Genomic DNA, 12,033 nt, shown 5'->3' on the forward strand with positions numbered 1-12,033 from the left:
TGGAACGTGTCTTGGTTGTATTTGGTAGTAATAGTAGTAGTAGTAATAATAGCAGTAGCTTAGTAGTAGTAGTGGTAGTAGTAGTATTAGTAGCAGCAGCAGCAGTCGTTTTTATAGTAGTAGTAGTTGTAGTAGTTGTTTTGCAGTAGTTGTAGTAGTTGTTTTGTGTGTGTCCGTGGGACCGTGTCTGTCTGTAAAATGCCGTCGTTTTGTGTTGTGCCTGGATGTTACGAGGCCAGAAAGAGGAAGAAAGGACCCGTGTCTTTTCACACATTTCCAAAAGGAGACCGACGACGGGAGCTTTGTAAGCAGTGGCTGAGAGCAATCAAACACCCGCGTTACAATGAACATACAGACCCAATGATACTCGGAGCTCTGCGAGTGTGTAGTGAACATTTTACGGAGGAGGACTTCGAGAGGAATCTGATGGGAGAACTGATGGACAAGGGCAAGCCAAGGAAAGCAAAAGCTATACTGAAGGAGAGCGCTGTTCCATCAGTGTTCCTGGAGACGTCCACCACGTCTATTGCTGTTCCACCCCTGCCGGCCAAAAGAAGAACACCAGAGGTATGTTTGGAGTTTGAAAATAGCCGATCTACAAGCTCACAATGCGTTGCAGCGCGACGCGTTGTGAGCTTGTAGATCGTAATGCTGTAAGCAATTTGTGAAATGTGTAATAGATTAGAAGTAAACGCAAGTCACTTGACTAGCTATATTTATGTTGTCACTTTTCTTTAGAACCTGTCACCTGTAGAAGTGGAGGCTTCAAATGAAGTTGCAGTTTTGCAAGAGGTAGGCAACTTTTATTTGGAAGAAGTCAATATAACGTTAGCCTTGTTGTTTTGAGACACGTTTAGTGCTAGGATGTAGGTTTCTTGATCCCGAGGGCAATGTGGGGGGCAGACCTCCATTCAGAAACACCCCCACGTAGAAACATCCCCACTGATCGTTTAGGTTGGGTTTAGTGTGACACCTCCATTTAGAATAATGGAAGTCAATCTTATGAATGTATGTGTTGTCGTTGTGCTGGGCTGGGCTCTATTGTCATTGCTAGCGATGCTAATCTTTATCCTGTCATAATTTGCCTTGTGGTGCATAATCAGTGTAGTGTATTGTGTTGGCGAATGATTAGGCCATGACACCGTTTGTCAGAGAACTTCACTTATCAACCAACTTTGAGTAGCACAACATTAGAATCACATGCCAACATAAGACCCTGAGTGAAATCACAACACAGGCAAGGCATCACATACGCAGCACAATCGAACAGAGAATCAGTGTTGTGAATTATTTCATGATAATGATAAACATGAATAGTAATCCCAGCTGTTAAAAATATAACTACTATTTACAATTTAAAAACATTTCGGAAACACATTATTTACTGCATGCTTGTTTATGGTTGCAGATTATTTTAGTATAATTTGGAACAAGCTTAGACACTTTATTTTGAAGAACCTAACGGGAAGTTGCTTTTCTGTCTGACTGTGAGTGATGTCACAACCTAGAAAGACGTCAAAATAGTCTGCCTGCTTCTGTGTTGCGATTGGGTTACTAGCTACAGAAAAGAGACCCACCACGTTAATGCTGTGAACCTTCAAGCCATATTCTGTACACTTTTCCTTTGTTGGTATTTTTCTCAACTTGCAAGAAGTTTCATGTACACTTTGTAAAAAGTTTCTTTGGTCTCATCATTTATCATTATTTTCAAATATCTCTACAATCACAGAGCAGAGCAGAACAGAACAGAACAGAACAGAACATAGTATCAGTGATACAACACAGTGCTTCTAACACTGTCATGTAAATGCATGTACAACACATACTTTATTTGAGAGACACTGGTGAAATAAGTCATCACAGTGGAATATTTTATGTGGATTGATTGATTCTTATACATTCTGTCTTGGATTATCTTGTAGCTGGTAAAATAATAGTGATTAAACTCTCCCTCATTTCTGCTGTTATCCTCAGGGGTCAATGGAGAGGGGAGGTTCAAACCCTACTTTAGGACCAACAGCATCACCATCAGCCATGGCCAAAATAGGACCAACAGCATCACCATCAGCCATGGCCAAAAGAAGAAGAAAGGAGGTATGATTAGGGTTCAAATGCCATACTTGGCAACACGTGCACCTACATATAGACAGGCTTCACATAAAGATGTCCTCTTTCAAGAGGTAAGAACGTTTTGTTGAGACCCACTGCCCTAAGGAGTAGAAGGAACATGTAAACAGACACTGACAAGTGGTGATTGCATTACAGAGATGTTATTGTGGTCTTTGTAAATGTTGTAAATGAATTGGCCTACTGAGAGTCTATGACGCTTACAATGAGACCTTTTTGTTGTTGTTTAGTTTGTAGCTGGATCACCCGCCACATCTACGCCACACACTGCAAGCCCACATGGGCTACATCGTCTGCGTCAATCAGTAAGTATTCACCATGGTTACTAATGAAAAATCTTGAAAGTGTGAGAAGTACTGATTTGTGGAATACTATGCAGCACTGAATGCTGCGCTGCGTGCTTGTATATGGTCTTTGAATATTTTGACCCAATTCTATGAATGTCTTCTAAATCAGTGGTTCTCAAACTTTTTTATGTCAAGGACCCTCCAAATTACTATTGTATGTTGTATTTGGCCGTTGATCCCCATCTCAAAATATGTTGTTCCAGGGACCCCCAGAAGCAGAGATTTGAGTTACAGAAGTTTGCTTTGAAAAATATATATACAAATATTTTCACAACAACAAATAGCAGATCTACAAGTGGTCAGCAGTGCTGTGAGCTTGTATATTTGCTATTTTTCAATAGCTAAAGTATAAAATAATTCCATGCACCTACATATAGACAGGCTTCACATAAAGATGTCCTCTTTCAAGAGGTAAGAACGTTTTGTTGAGACCCACTGCCCTAAGGAGTAGAAGGAACATGTAAACAGACACTGACAAGTGGTGATTGCATTACAGAGATGTTATTGTGGTCTTTGTAAATGTTGTAAATGAATTGGCCTACTGAGAGTCTATGATGCTTACAATGAGACCTTTTTGTTGTTGTTTAGTTTGTAGCTGGATCACCCGCCACATCTACGCCACACACTGCAAGCCCACATGGGCTACATCGTCTGCGTCAATCAGTAAGTATTCACCATGGTTACTAATGAAAAATCTTGAAAGTGTGAGAAGTACTGATTTGTGGAATACTATGCAGCACTGAATGCTGCGCTGCGTGCTTGTATATGGTCTTTGAATATTTTGACCCAATTCTATGAATGTCTTCTAAATCAGTGGTTCTCAAACTTTTTTATGTCAAGGACCCTCCAAATTACTATTGTATGTTGTATTTGGCCGTTGATCCCCATCTCAAAATATGTTGTTCCAGGGACCCCCAGAAGCAGAGATTTGAGTTACAGAAGTTTGCTTTGAAAAATATATTTACAAATATTTTCACAACAACAAATAGCAGATCTACAAGTGGTCAGCAGTGCTGTGAGCTTGTATATTTGCTATTTTTCAATAGCTAAAGTATAAAATAATTCCAGGTCTTAATGACAGACATTATCAACTGCCAATGTTGGTGTGGTCAGCGTGTTAGTTTATTTCTCCATTTTCATTTAAAATTAGGCTCTCATGGACACAAGTAGCAGCAGTTGGGAAGTATTTGACCCCAAGGATTCAGACTATTGTCCCGAGGATGATTCATCCACCACCACCACCCCAGCTTCATCTCAGGAGAAGCGTGTGAAGAAGAAGGAGGATGATGATGATGATGATGAGGAGGATCCAGATCGTCATCGTTGGAAGGAGCCTAAGGTCATCGTGTATGAGTCCAGTATCCTAGAACTCTTCAGGAAGTGTCAGTGCTGTGGAAAGCCCATAAACGAAACAAACGTGTTCTATGTCGGGGCACAGATGAAGGTTAGGTGGGACTGCCTTGAAGGACACTCTGGTACCTGGTCTTCATCTCCTGAAGTCAGAGGGATGCCTGAGGTGAACCTGCTTAGTGCTGCCTCTGTGCTGTTCACGGGGAGCACCATCACAGAGTTGGAGGATTGGTCCGCATTAATGAACTTGAGGATGATCAAACACACCACCTTCTATGACATGCAGAAGTCATATCTAGGTCCTGTCATTGAGAGCACGTACGCAAGACAGAGGGATTCCATCCTGGCCAGACTCTGCATTGAAGAGGTGGAAAAGAAGGAGAGGGGAGAACCGTATACGCCAGTCCACCTGTCTGGGGATGGAAGGTGTGTATGAAGAATGTAAAGGAAACAGCAGAAGTAGTAGTAGTAGTGTATATACATTGAAATCAGTATTGATCATTAGTTTGGGATTTATTGCATTGATTGAAATGCTTATTTTAATATGTATATATTTGTTTTTACTCAGATGTGACTCACCAGGGTTTTCAGCAAAATACTGCCATTACACCATGATGCTGGATGCCACTGGAGAGATTTTGCAGACTAACCTAGTGCAGGTAATTTGAGTTGTGTTATTGCATAACATTGTGGCATAACGGCTGGTTACTCTATGTATCTTTTACTACCCTCCATCCCTCTAACTTCTTGTAGGTCACAGAAGCATCAAGTTCATCTGCCATGGAAGTAGAAGGCTTCACACGGGCCCTCGACACGCTGCTTGATGTGGGACTACAGGTGGAGGTGGTAGCAACGGACCGCTCACGATCAGTGAGAAAGAAGATGAGGTCTGAAATCTATCCTGAAATCGACCATCAATTTGACATTTGGCACACGGTCAAAGGCAAGTGCAAGATACTGGATAATGGATTGTGTTCCATAATCTCTGATTTTACATTTTCTATGTTGTCTGCAATGTATTTTTTTTTTTACCGGAGGTGACACCCAAATAGTTCAGATTGTTTTAATATTTAAATTATTATTTCAGGTTTCCATAGCAAGCTGATGGCTATAGCCAAGAAGAAGGGTCGGGGAGATCTAGCGGACTGGTCAATGTAAGTGCAGATGTTTATGTTCAAGACACCTACAGCCACACAAATACTCATGTTGAGTAAGTTGAGCGTTACACAGGAGTGTAACCTATGTATTGTATTTCACCAATTAGGTCTCTGAGGAATCATTTGTGGTTCTGTTCTGCTTCCTGCGGAGGCAACACAGAGGTATGTGATCATCATATTTTACATTACTGTCTGCCCTCCTTGTTATGTCTGGCCTATTCATCTAACTGTAAAACCTTTGCTTTGGCCTGTTTAACAAGAGAGAATTAGTTTTCCTTATCTTTGTTGCCTTATTGTTTACCATAGCTTTCTTATTTGTCACAGAGGCCCATAATTGCATATCAATGTATTTATTTCAGGAGCTGAAGCGTCGTTGGCTGTCCATACTGTACCATGTCCGAGACATCCATAGCTGGACTGAGGGAGGGCGGAGGTACAGGTGTTTTCATCCCCCCCTGGACCAAGAGACGAGGAAGAAGAAGAAGTGGCTTTCCAGGGATTCACAGGTACTGTATTATTTAGATAGAATCTAGTCTTTGTATGTTACTGTTAGGGCTATAAAGAAACTACACACAGTCTCGATTATTACATCAATGTGATCTCATTTTAAAATATTGAACATGTACTACTCTAAGCAGTAAGCACTCTTGTAACTATAGTGTTACGTTGCCTTCACTGCAGTGCTATATACACGACCGGAGGGCGTTATGAGCTTGTTATTGAAATAAGTTCCCCATCATCATTTACACCTTGCTAAATTCCCTCCATTGGCTCCCAGTTACTGATAGTACAAAACACTGATGTTGCCCTACAACAAAGCAACGAAATGTATGGCAAAATCTTCCCAGCCTGATCCAACCCTACAATAATTTACAGTAGATCAGCTAACAAAAGGTTTTATAGATTAATGGAATAGGAATTTATAGAATAATGTTTTGATAATATACTGTTTAGACTGACAGTAGGTTCCTGTTTTTTTCTTGATGTATTATTAGATCTATGCATTTGATGTATTATCTTGTGGTTACCTTGCCTACCTACTGTAAATCACTCTGGATAAAGAGCGTCTACTAAATGCCTACATTGGGACTGCAGGTATACCAGGATTTGGAGAAGCTGGTCTGTGGCAAGCTGCTGTTGGGAGACCTGGAATATTTGGGCCTCTTCAAACACACAGGTAAACTGACATTGTCATCACATGTTTATGGTCCTGCTGGTGGAAAGCCAAAACATGTAGATGTGATGTGAAATTTTCCCGATTTCCATATTTACCTGCATTATTTGAAAAAAAAAAAAAAAAAAAAAAAAAAATCTAAAAAAATTTTTTTTTTTTTTTTTGATGTGCACATTTTGTTATTATGTTCCTATAGGTGGCCTAGAAGTATTCCATTCTGCTCTCCTGAAATATTTGCCAAAAAGGTTAGCCTTTTCCTACACTGGCATGAAAGAGAGGGGAATGCTCGCTGTTCTGGACCACAATGAAAACATTGTGAAGCGGAAACAAGCCACAAGTGCCACAGGTTATTCATATTTGTCCATAGTGTGAACCTACTTTCCTTCTGTAAAGATCAATTTCTGCCTGTCCTCTGTATATACATTACAGCACTAGCTGTATTTCTAAATGTGAAAGTGCCTAGGGCAGGGGTCTTCAACATTTTCAGGCCAAGGACCCCTTAGTTGAGAGAGAGAGATGAATCAGGGACCCCCACAACCTGTTCATAGATTCCATATAGTTTCATCGTTTGACAGCACAATCATCAGTGTATTTTGGATTCATTTCAATTTGTGTTTTCAGATATTTAACCACTTGACCCGGGTTGACCTTTTCACTGTGCTCTTTTTCCCCTCTACACCAAAGCTCTTTGAAAAAAATAGACGATCTACAAGCTCACAACGCCTTGCAGCGCGAGGTGCTGTGAGCTTGTAGATCTGCTATTTTTGGCTAAAGTTCTCAGAATATGGACACATAGGGAGAAAGGAGAAAAAAACATTCTATCTATATTCTAAGATTTGGAGGACCCCCTAGGGGTCCCGGAACCCCTGTTGAAGACCCCTGGCCTAGGGTTAGGATCAGAACAAATATATGACTTGCTCAATGACAAGAAAAAATAAATACATTTCAGGTGAACTCTGCACCAAACAGGAGAACTGCAAGCGGACAGGGAGGTGGGCTGTGAAGAAGCAGTACGTGCCCCACACACAACTCTTCCGAGAGACACTGGTCCGTCTCGCCATCAAGCGGAGAAAGGATGTGACAGTGCCCTACCAAGTGCCAACTTCTTCTCTCGATCGGCCATCTCTACCACCCAACATTGCCAAAACGCCCAAGCCCCCAAAGAAGCAGGCAGTTCTTGACCACCAGTCCAGATTTCACCAGGACTAGTCTCCAGGTTTTCAAGACACTGTGTGTCAAATGTATGACACTGATTTACTATGACACTGCGGCACCACCAGGACAGTGGTTCTCAAACATTCAGGGGTTGATACTAAGGTCTCAGAGGCAAGTACAGGTCATGTTCTACTTGCCCAAAAAGTAAATCATCCGTTATAAGATGACTTATTTCTTTACTTTCTGGGTCTGTGCGATACAATGTTGTACCTCAATACATCCAAATTAAAATACCAAATACCTACATAGCTATGATTGAATATGTCTATGGTTACTCACTTGTTATTTTATATTTTTAAGTGCACAAAAATGATAGGTTAACAGTGCTCTTATTTTACATTCCACAGACCAGAGGACAGTGTGTTGGCCACGTTCAGGTGATTAGACAGATAGCTTGTGTTGTGTTTATAGACGGTTGCGTCTCATCAAATGAGTGGTTGGGCAACCTGAAAGTGAACTTCACCTGCCCAAACCTTATTTACCTGCCAAGGGCAGGTGGGCAAGCATTAGACAAGGACTGGCCATAGCTCTGAAAGTGTACAAATGGAACCATATGGCTCTTTGTGTAGTATAAATGATGCCATAGGAAATGTATAGCCTCCTGTGAAAACCCCTTTAGAGGCAGGAGGGGTTCACGTTTCTCAGGCCAAGCACCCTTTAGCTGAGAGAGAGAGAGAGATGAAGCAGCACTACACATATATTGTAGTCTATAAAATTGTGTAGCAGGTGAAACTTTTTCCACACTTTTCCTTGCTAGCGTCATGGACATTGTTTGACTGCACTATCATCAGTATTGTGTAAATCAATGTGTTATTGTTCTATTCTTTCTTTGTTGGATTCATGGATTGGATTAATGTGTATATTCAGACATTTAACCACTCAAACCCTCAATACTTCAGGGTTCCCACGGTCATGAAATTCCTGGAAATATTTTGAAATTAGAAACATATTTTTCCAGTACTGGAAAAGTTTTGGAATTTATCAAGGGTCCTGGAAGGTCTTGGAAAAAATAGCTATGCATTGTCTTTGGTTATTGATTTTGGTAATACCTCTGAAATGACAAATTAAACATTGGCCAAATTGTCAAATATTAGAGTCAGAAATTGTGAAAATAGCCGATCTACATGCTCACAACACCTCGCGTTGCGAGGCGGCGTGAGCATGTAGATCTGCTATTTTCACAATAGAAACATGTTCTACAAAATTCCTCAACTCTTTGTGCTCGTCAGGGTGCCAGGTCCCCAGTTAAAATATGATTATTTCAGGGGTCACAGCCTAAAAAGGTTGAGAACCACTGGCATACACTACCTGTCTTTTGGCATTGTGCATAGGAGTAAGCGACTTGTTATTGAGCTGAATTATTGTTATATAGTCCTGGAAATTAGGTTAAATATTCTGGAAATGTTTTGGAAATTAATTGGTAAAAATGTGTGGGAACCCTGATACTTACTAGTAAACTTTACCTTTGCCTCTCTATTTGGTTTGTTCCTTTTTCCCTCTGCGCCCTCGAAAATAGGAAATCTTTGCCAGGTCCAGGCTGTGTGGAACTTCTTTCTTTGATCTAACATTGATATCATCTTTGTGTACATTGATTTAATCCCTGCAATGTCACGAAATGTCATTGTGTATTTTATATTGCATTCAGGTATTTTAAAACCTGAATCAGTCACTGAGAAGTTCTTACTGTAGGCCATTGCTTCAGTACCCCCTTTTCTTAGATTACAAAACTATATCTAGCATATTGTTGCTGTCAGGCAGAAACCTAATATTTTACCTTTTTGGTCATTAATGCCCTATGTTATACTACAGTGTCATACAAAAAGTAGCAGATCTACAAGCTCAAAATATATTGCGTTTTTAGCTTGTAGATCTGCTACTTTTGAATCCTGAAAAGTAACCATTTCGGACATGAGGTGTCCACCTGATGCTATGAATTAACGATAACCCACTTTTGAAGAATATATAACATTACAAATAAGAAAAAGGAGTGAAAGACTTGAAATTAGAGCATCCTGACCTGAACACATTTACTCTACCTGGTGTTCATTTTTCACTTGTATGTGCCCCTGTAGTACCTCTTTGTAACCCTAGGTGTACACGTAACACCATTTGAGAATCACTTGGCAACAATCAACAATTTATTATTACACTGTGTTGCAAACACTCAACACTAAAACTGTGTACGTATTACAAGAAAAGAAAAAGTCCAATGTCTTGAATGAATCTATTTATTATAATTGAATGGGCTCACAAATGTGCACACCATCACAGCTCATCAAAAAGACCTTCAGCTTCACAATAGCCTTTGTACACGCCATCCGGAGCGGGAAATCGCAGCCTCACCTGGAAAAGGAGGAAGATAGATGATTTACAATTTAGGTTTTAAAAGCTCTTAAAGCTCCCAAAATGAAAATGTTTCTATTGATTAGTCAGCCCATGGAGACTTGAGTTCAATAATATTTTTTTGTATTAGTTGCATTCCTAAGACAAAATTATGAGTATAGTAAATGTAGTAAATCTATAGTAATCAAAGTATTGCCTTAAAAAAAACTAATAAATATTATTGAACTCAAGTCTCCATGGGGTGACTAATCAATAGAAAAAATGTCATTTTGGGGGTGAACAACTACTTTAATCCAGATGGATTTACAATAGGCAAGGCGAATATTCTAGGGTGAGTGGAAAAAAGCAAAATGGTCAAAGTATGTAATATATGATAGTTTTACCTGGTGAATTATGCAAGCTGGCAGGACAACACGATTCCCTATCCCGAGTTTTGCCCCCTGAAGGATCCACTCCAAGACGTGCCGGTATCCCGCCAGGCGATATTGCCTGCAGTCAGAAGAAAGAAGAAAAGTTGCAGACTGTATACAGTAGTATTGTAGCATGCATGCTGTGTAGTCTCTCTCATACTGTTCTTTCATAAATCCTGATTCATTGTTGTGTGGGTGGGTGTGACACGTTGTCATTGATGTGTCTGGCTTTACCATTCACATGTAATTCAGTGGAGTTTCATTGTCATTAAAAGTCAGTCATTGTCATTATTTTGTTGTCTGAAGAGAACAATGTGTAATGATGATGGCTCATTGGTCAGTGATTGGGCTATATCTTTTACATTCATGTGTAATTCAGTAGTGCAATAAGTGCATAATGAGGGTGGATAATTCAATGTCACTGTGTTGTCACTGTAACAAAGGAGTTTTGACCATCATTAGCCTATAGCTGTGGTTCCTCTTTTTAAAAGGTAAACCGAGGAATCATACATTGTACACTACAGTGTTGTCCTTCCTCTGCCCAGCTGTGTGTACATCAGCTATGTGATGTTACACTGAAAGACATTTACAGGACATTTAGTCCTCTATAGAGACATTTTCATATGTGTGAAACGAGATGAAAAAGAAAAAAAGATGGGGTGGAGTGCTACACATTAGCACCGAGATGGCTCGGTCTGCATCTCAGTGCACCAGGCATTGAATTGTACTACTTCTATAGACTAGAATCAATTCACGTTGCACTTTTATCATCTGGTCTATAGCTAAATAGATCTCAAATTATTTAAAGTTGTGGAAGGCTCGGTCACACAGACACACAGACACACAGACACACACACACACACACACACACACACACACACACACACACACACACACACACACACAGAGAGAGAGAGCGAGAGATAGTGTAAATAAATGGATAGCTTACTTCAAACTCATGGTCCCTCTTGGTCCATTGGGTTTCGGCTGCTTCTTCCAATTCAGCTTGGGTATCCTGAAGTAGGTTTGAAGTACACCGCTGTCTAGGTGGGGAGAGAAACTGGGGTGCTCCGTCACACACACCGTCTCTGTGTCAGCTGGAAGCTCTGCTAACAGGAACTGGACACGGGGCCATGTTTTACAACATAGCGATTCCTTTTCTGTTGGCATGGCCAGACAGCGTCCACACTCACACCAGTCAGTGTTGTTAGCCCTGGGTGGTCCCTCGGGCTCCGGTGCAGCTGGCAGCTGTGTCTCTCTCTCTCTCTCTTGTCGTTCTCTCTCCTCCATTTCCTCCAACGTGAACTCTGGCTCAAACATGTATGGCTGAACAGCAGATTCAGCCAACATATTTAAAAAGTCCTCCTCCTCGTCAAAATACTCCAAATCTGTCTCTGAAGCCATGTTTTTTACTACTGTTGCTGCTACTGCTACCTTTGTTTTGTTTTGGGGTTCGCGGTAACTGCTTGCCTACTACGGTAGCCGTTCCGGGTCAATCCTATATGTAGTTTCAGTAGCTTACGGACCATCGTCTAGCTACGTCAGAGCTTTCGGGAACCCAGGCTTTCCATTGGCCAAAATAGTCAATGACGTAGCTAGACGATGGACCCCTAGCGGCCACAAAACAGTAATGTAAGGAAATACACCCATTTTAGCATGAACGTAGCTGACTAAAAGAACACAGACTTGGTTGAAAACCGGCGAACTACTCCTTTAAGTAAATGTACTAAGGCTGGGCGATATTAGGAAAACCTTCGATATTCCATAACGTTGTTGAATACAGTACCTCGATATCAATATTACTCACGATATTAGTGAAAAAAATTGCATTATATCGTTTTTAATGTTTTTCTGCTTTAGGTCCACTGCCTGCTAACCCAGATAATGAATGGCATATCCATGCATGCACA

General features: G+C 40.7%; 3 protein-coding genes across 3 annotated transcripts; 2 read left to right on the forward strand and 1 right to left on the reverse strand.

Annotated features, from left to right (window-relative positions):
- The first annotated feature begins 225 nt into the window (after positions 1-225).
- Positions 226-2,532, forward strand: LOC308293776 (uncharacterized protein). Its single transcript, XM_080736405.1, has 4 exons — positions 226-567; positions 739-792; positions 1,975-2,094; positions 2,358-2,532. Exons 1-4 carry the CDS (start codon positions 361-363, stop codon positions 2,454-2,456), a joined length of 480 nt encoding a protein of 159 aa, XP_080592531.1. The 5' UTR covers positions 226-360; the 3' UTR covers positions 2,457-2,532.
- A 1,335-nt stretch (positions 2,533-3,867) lies between these two features.
- LOC308293840 (uncharacterized protein) lies at positions 3,868-7,913 on the forward strand. The gene is made up of 9 exons (XM_080736477.1): positions 3,868-4,250; positions 4,393-4,483; positions 4,578-4,767; positions 4,912-4,978; positions 5,089-5,143; positions 5,341-5,487; positions 6,077-6,158; positions 6,352-6,501; positions 7,105-7,913. The coding sequence occupies exons 1-9, from the start codon at positions 3,913-3,915 to the stop codon at positions 7,362-7,364; spliced, it is 1,380 nt and encodes a 459-aa protein (XP_080592603.1). The 5' UTR covers positions 3,868-3,912; the 3' UTR covers positions 7,365-7,913.
- Positions 7,914-9,618: 1,705 nt separating this feature from the next.
- LOC308293779 (uncharacterized protein) lies at positions 9,619-11,797 on the reverse strand. The gene is made up of 3 exons (XM_080736408.1): positions 11,073-11,797; positions 10,097-10,202; positions 9,619-9,713 (listed from the first exon to the last, which is right to left on the reverse strand). The coding sequence occupies exons 1-3, from the start codon at positions 11,525-11,527 to the stop codon at positions 9,636-9,638; spliced, it is 639 nt and encodes a 212-aa protein (XP_080592534.1). The 5' UTR covers positions 11,528-11,797; the 3' UTR covers positions 9,619-9,635.
- Between the last annotated feature and the right edge of the window lie 236 nt (positions 11,798-12,033).

Source organism: Nannobrachium achirus (assembly GCF_963921795.1).
Source record: "Nannobrachium achirus genome assembly, chromosome: 11".
Classification (NCBI taxonomy): Eukaryota; Metazoa; Chordata; class Actinopteri; order Myctophiformes; family Myctophidae; genus Nannobrachium; species Nannobrachium achirus.

What these genes read in the sequence shown, in the direction of transcription:
- LOC308293776 (XM_080736405.1), top strand. Translation starts at nt 361, where the DNA reads ATGATACTCGGAGCTCTGCGAGTGTGTAGTGAACATTTTACGGAGGAG. An exon ending in CCAAAAGAAGAACACCAGAG is followed by an intron (nt 568 to 738) that starts GTATGTTTGGAG and finishes ACTTTTCTTTAG; the next exon opens with AACCTGTCACCTGTAGAAGT. An exon ending in CCAAAAGAAGAAGAAAGGAG is followed by an intron (nt 2,095 to 2,357) that starts GTATGATTAGGG and finishes GTTGTTGTTTAG; the next exon opens with TTTGTAGCTGGATCACCCGC.
- LOC308293840 (XM_080736477.1), top strand. Translation starts at nt 3,913, where the DNA reads ATGAAGGTTAGGTGGGACTGCCTTGAAGGACACTCTGGTACCTGGTCT. An exon ending in CACCTGTCTGGGGATGGAAG is followed by an intron (nt 4,251 to 4,392) that starts GTGTGTATGAAG and finishes GTTTTTACTCAG; the next exon opens with ATGTGACTCACCAGGGTTTT. An exon ending in GGGCCTCTTCAAACACACAG is followed by an intron (nt 6,159 to 6,351) that starts GTAAACTGACAT and finishes ATGTTCCTATAG; the next exon opens with GTGGCCTAGAAGTATTCCAT.
- LOC308293779 (XM_080736408.1), bottom strand. Translation starts at nt 11,527, where the DNA reads ATGGCTTCAGAGACAGATTTGGAGTATTTTGACGAGGAGGAGGACTTT. An exon ending in AGAGGGACCATGAGTTTGAA is followed by an intron (nt 10,203 to 11,072) that starts GTAAGCTATCCA and finishes TTCTGACTGCAG; the next exon opens with GCAATATCGCCTGGCGGGAT. An exon ending in CAGCTTGCATAATTCACCAG is followed by an intron (nt 9,714 to 10,096) that starts GTAAAACTATCA and finishes CTCCTTTTCCAG; the next exon opens with GTGAGGCTGCGATTTCCCGC.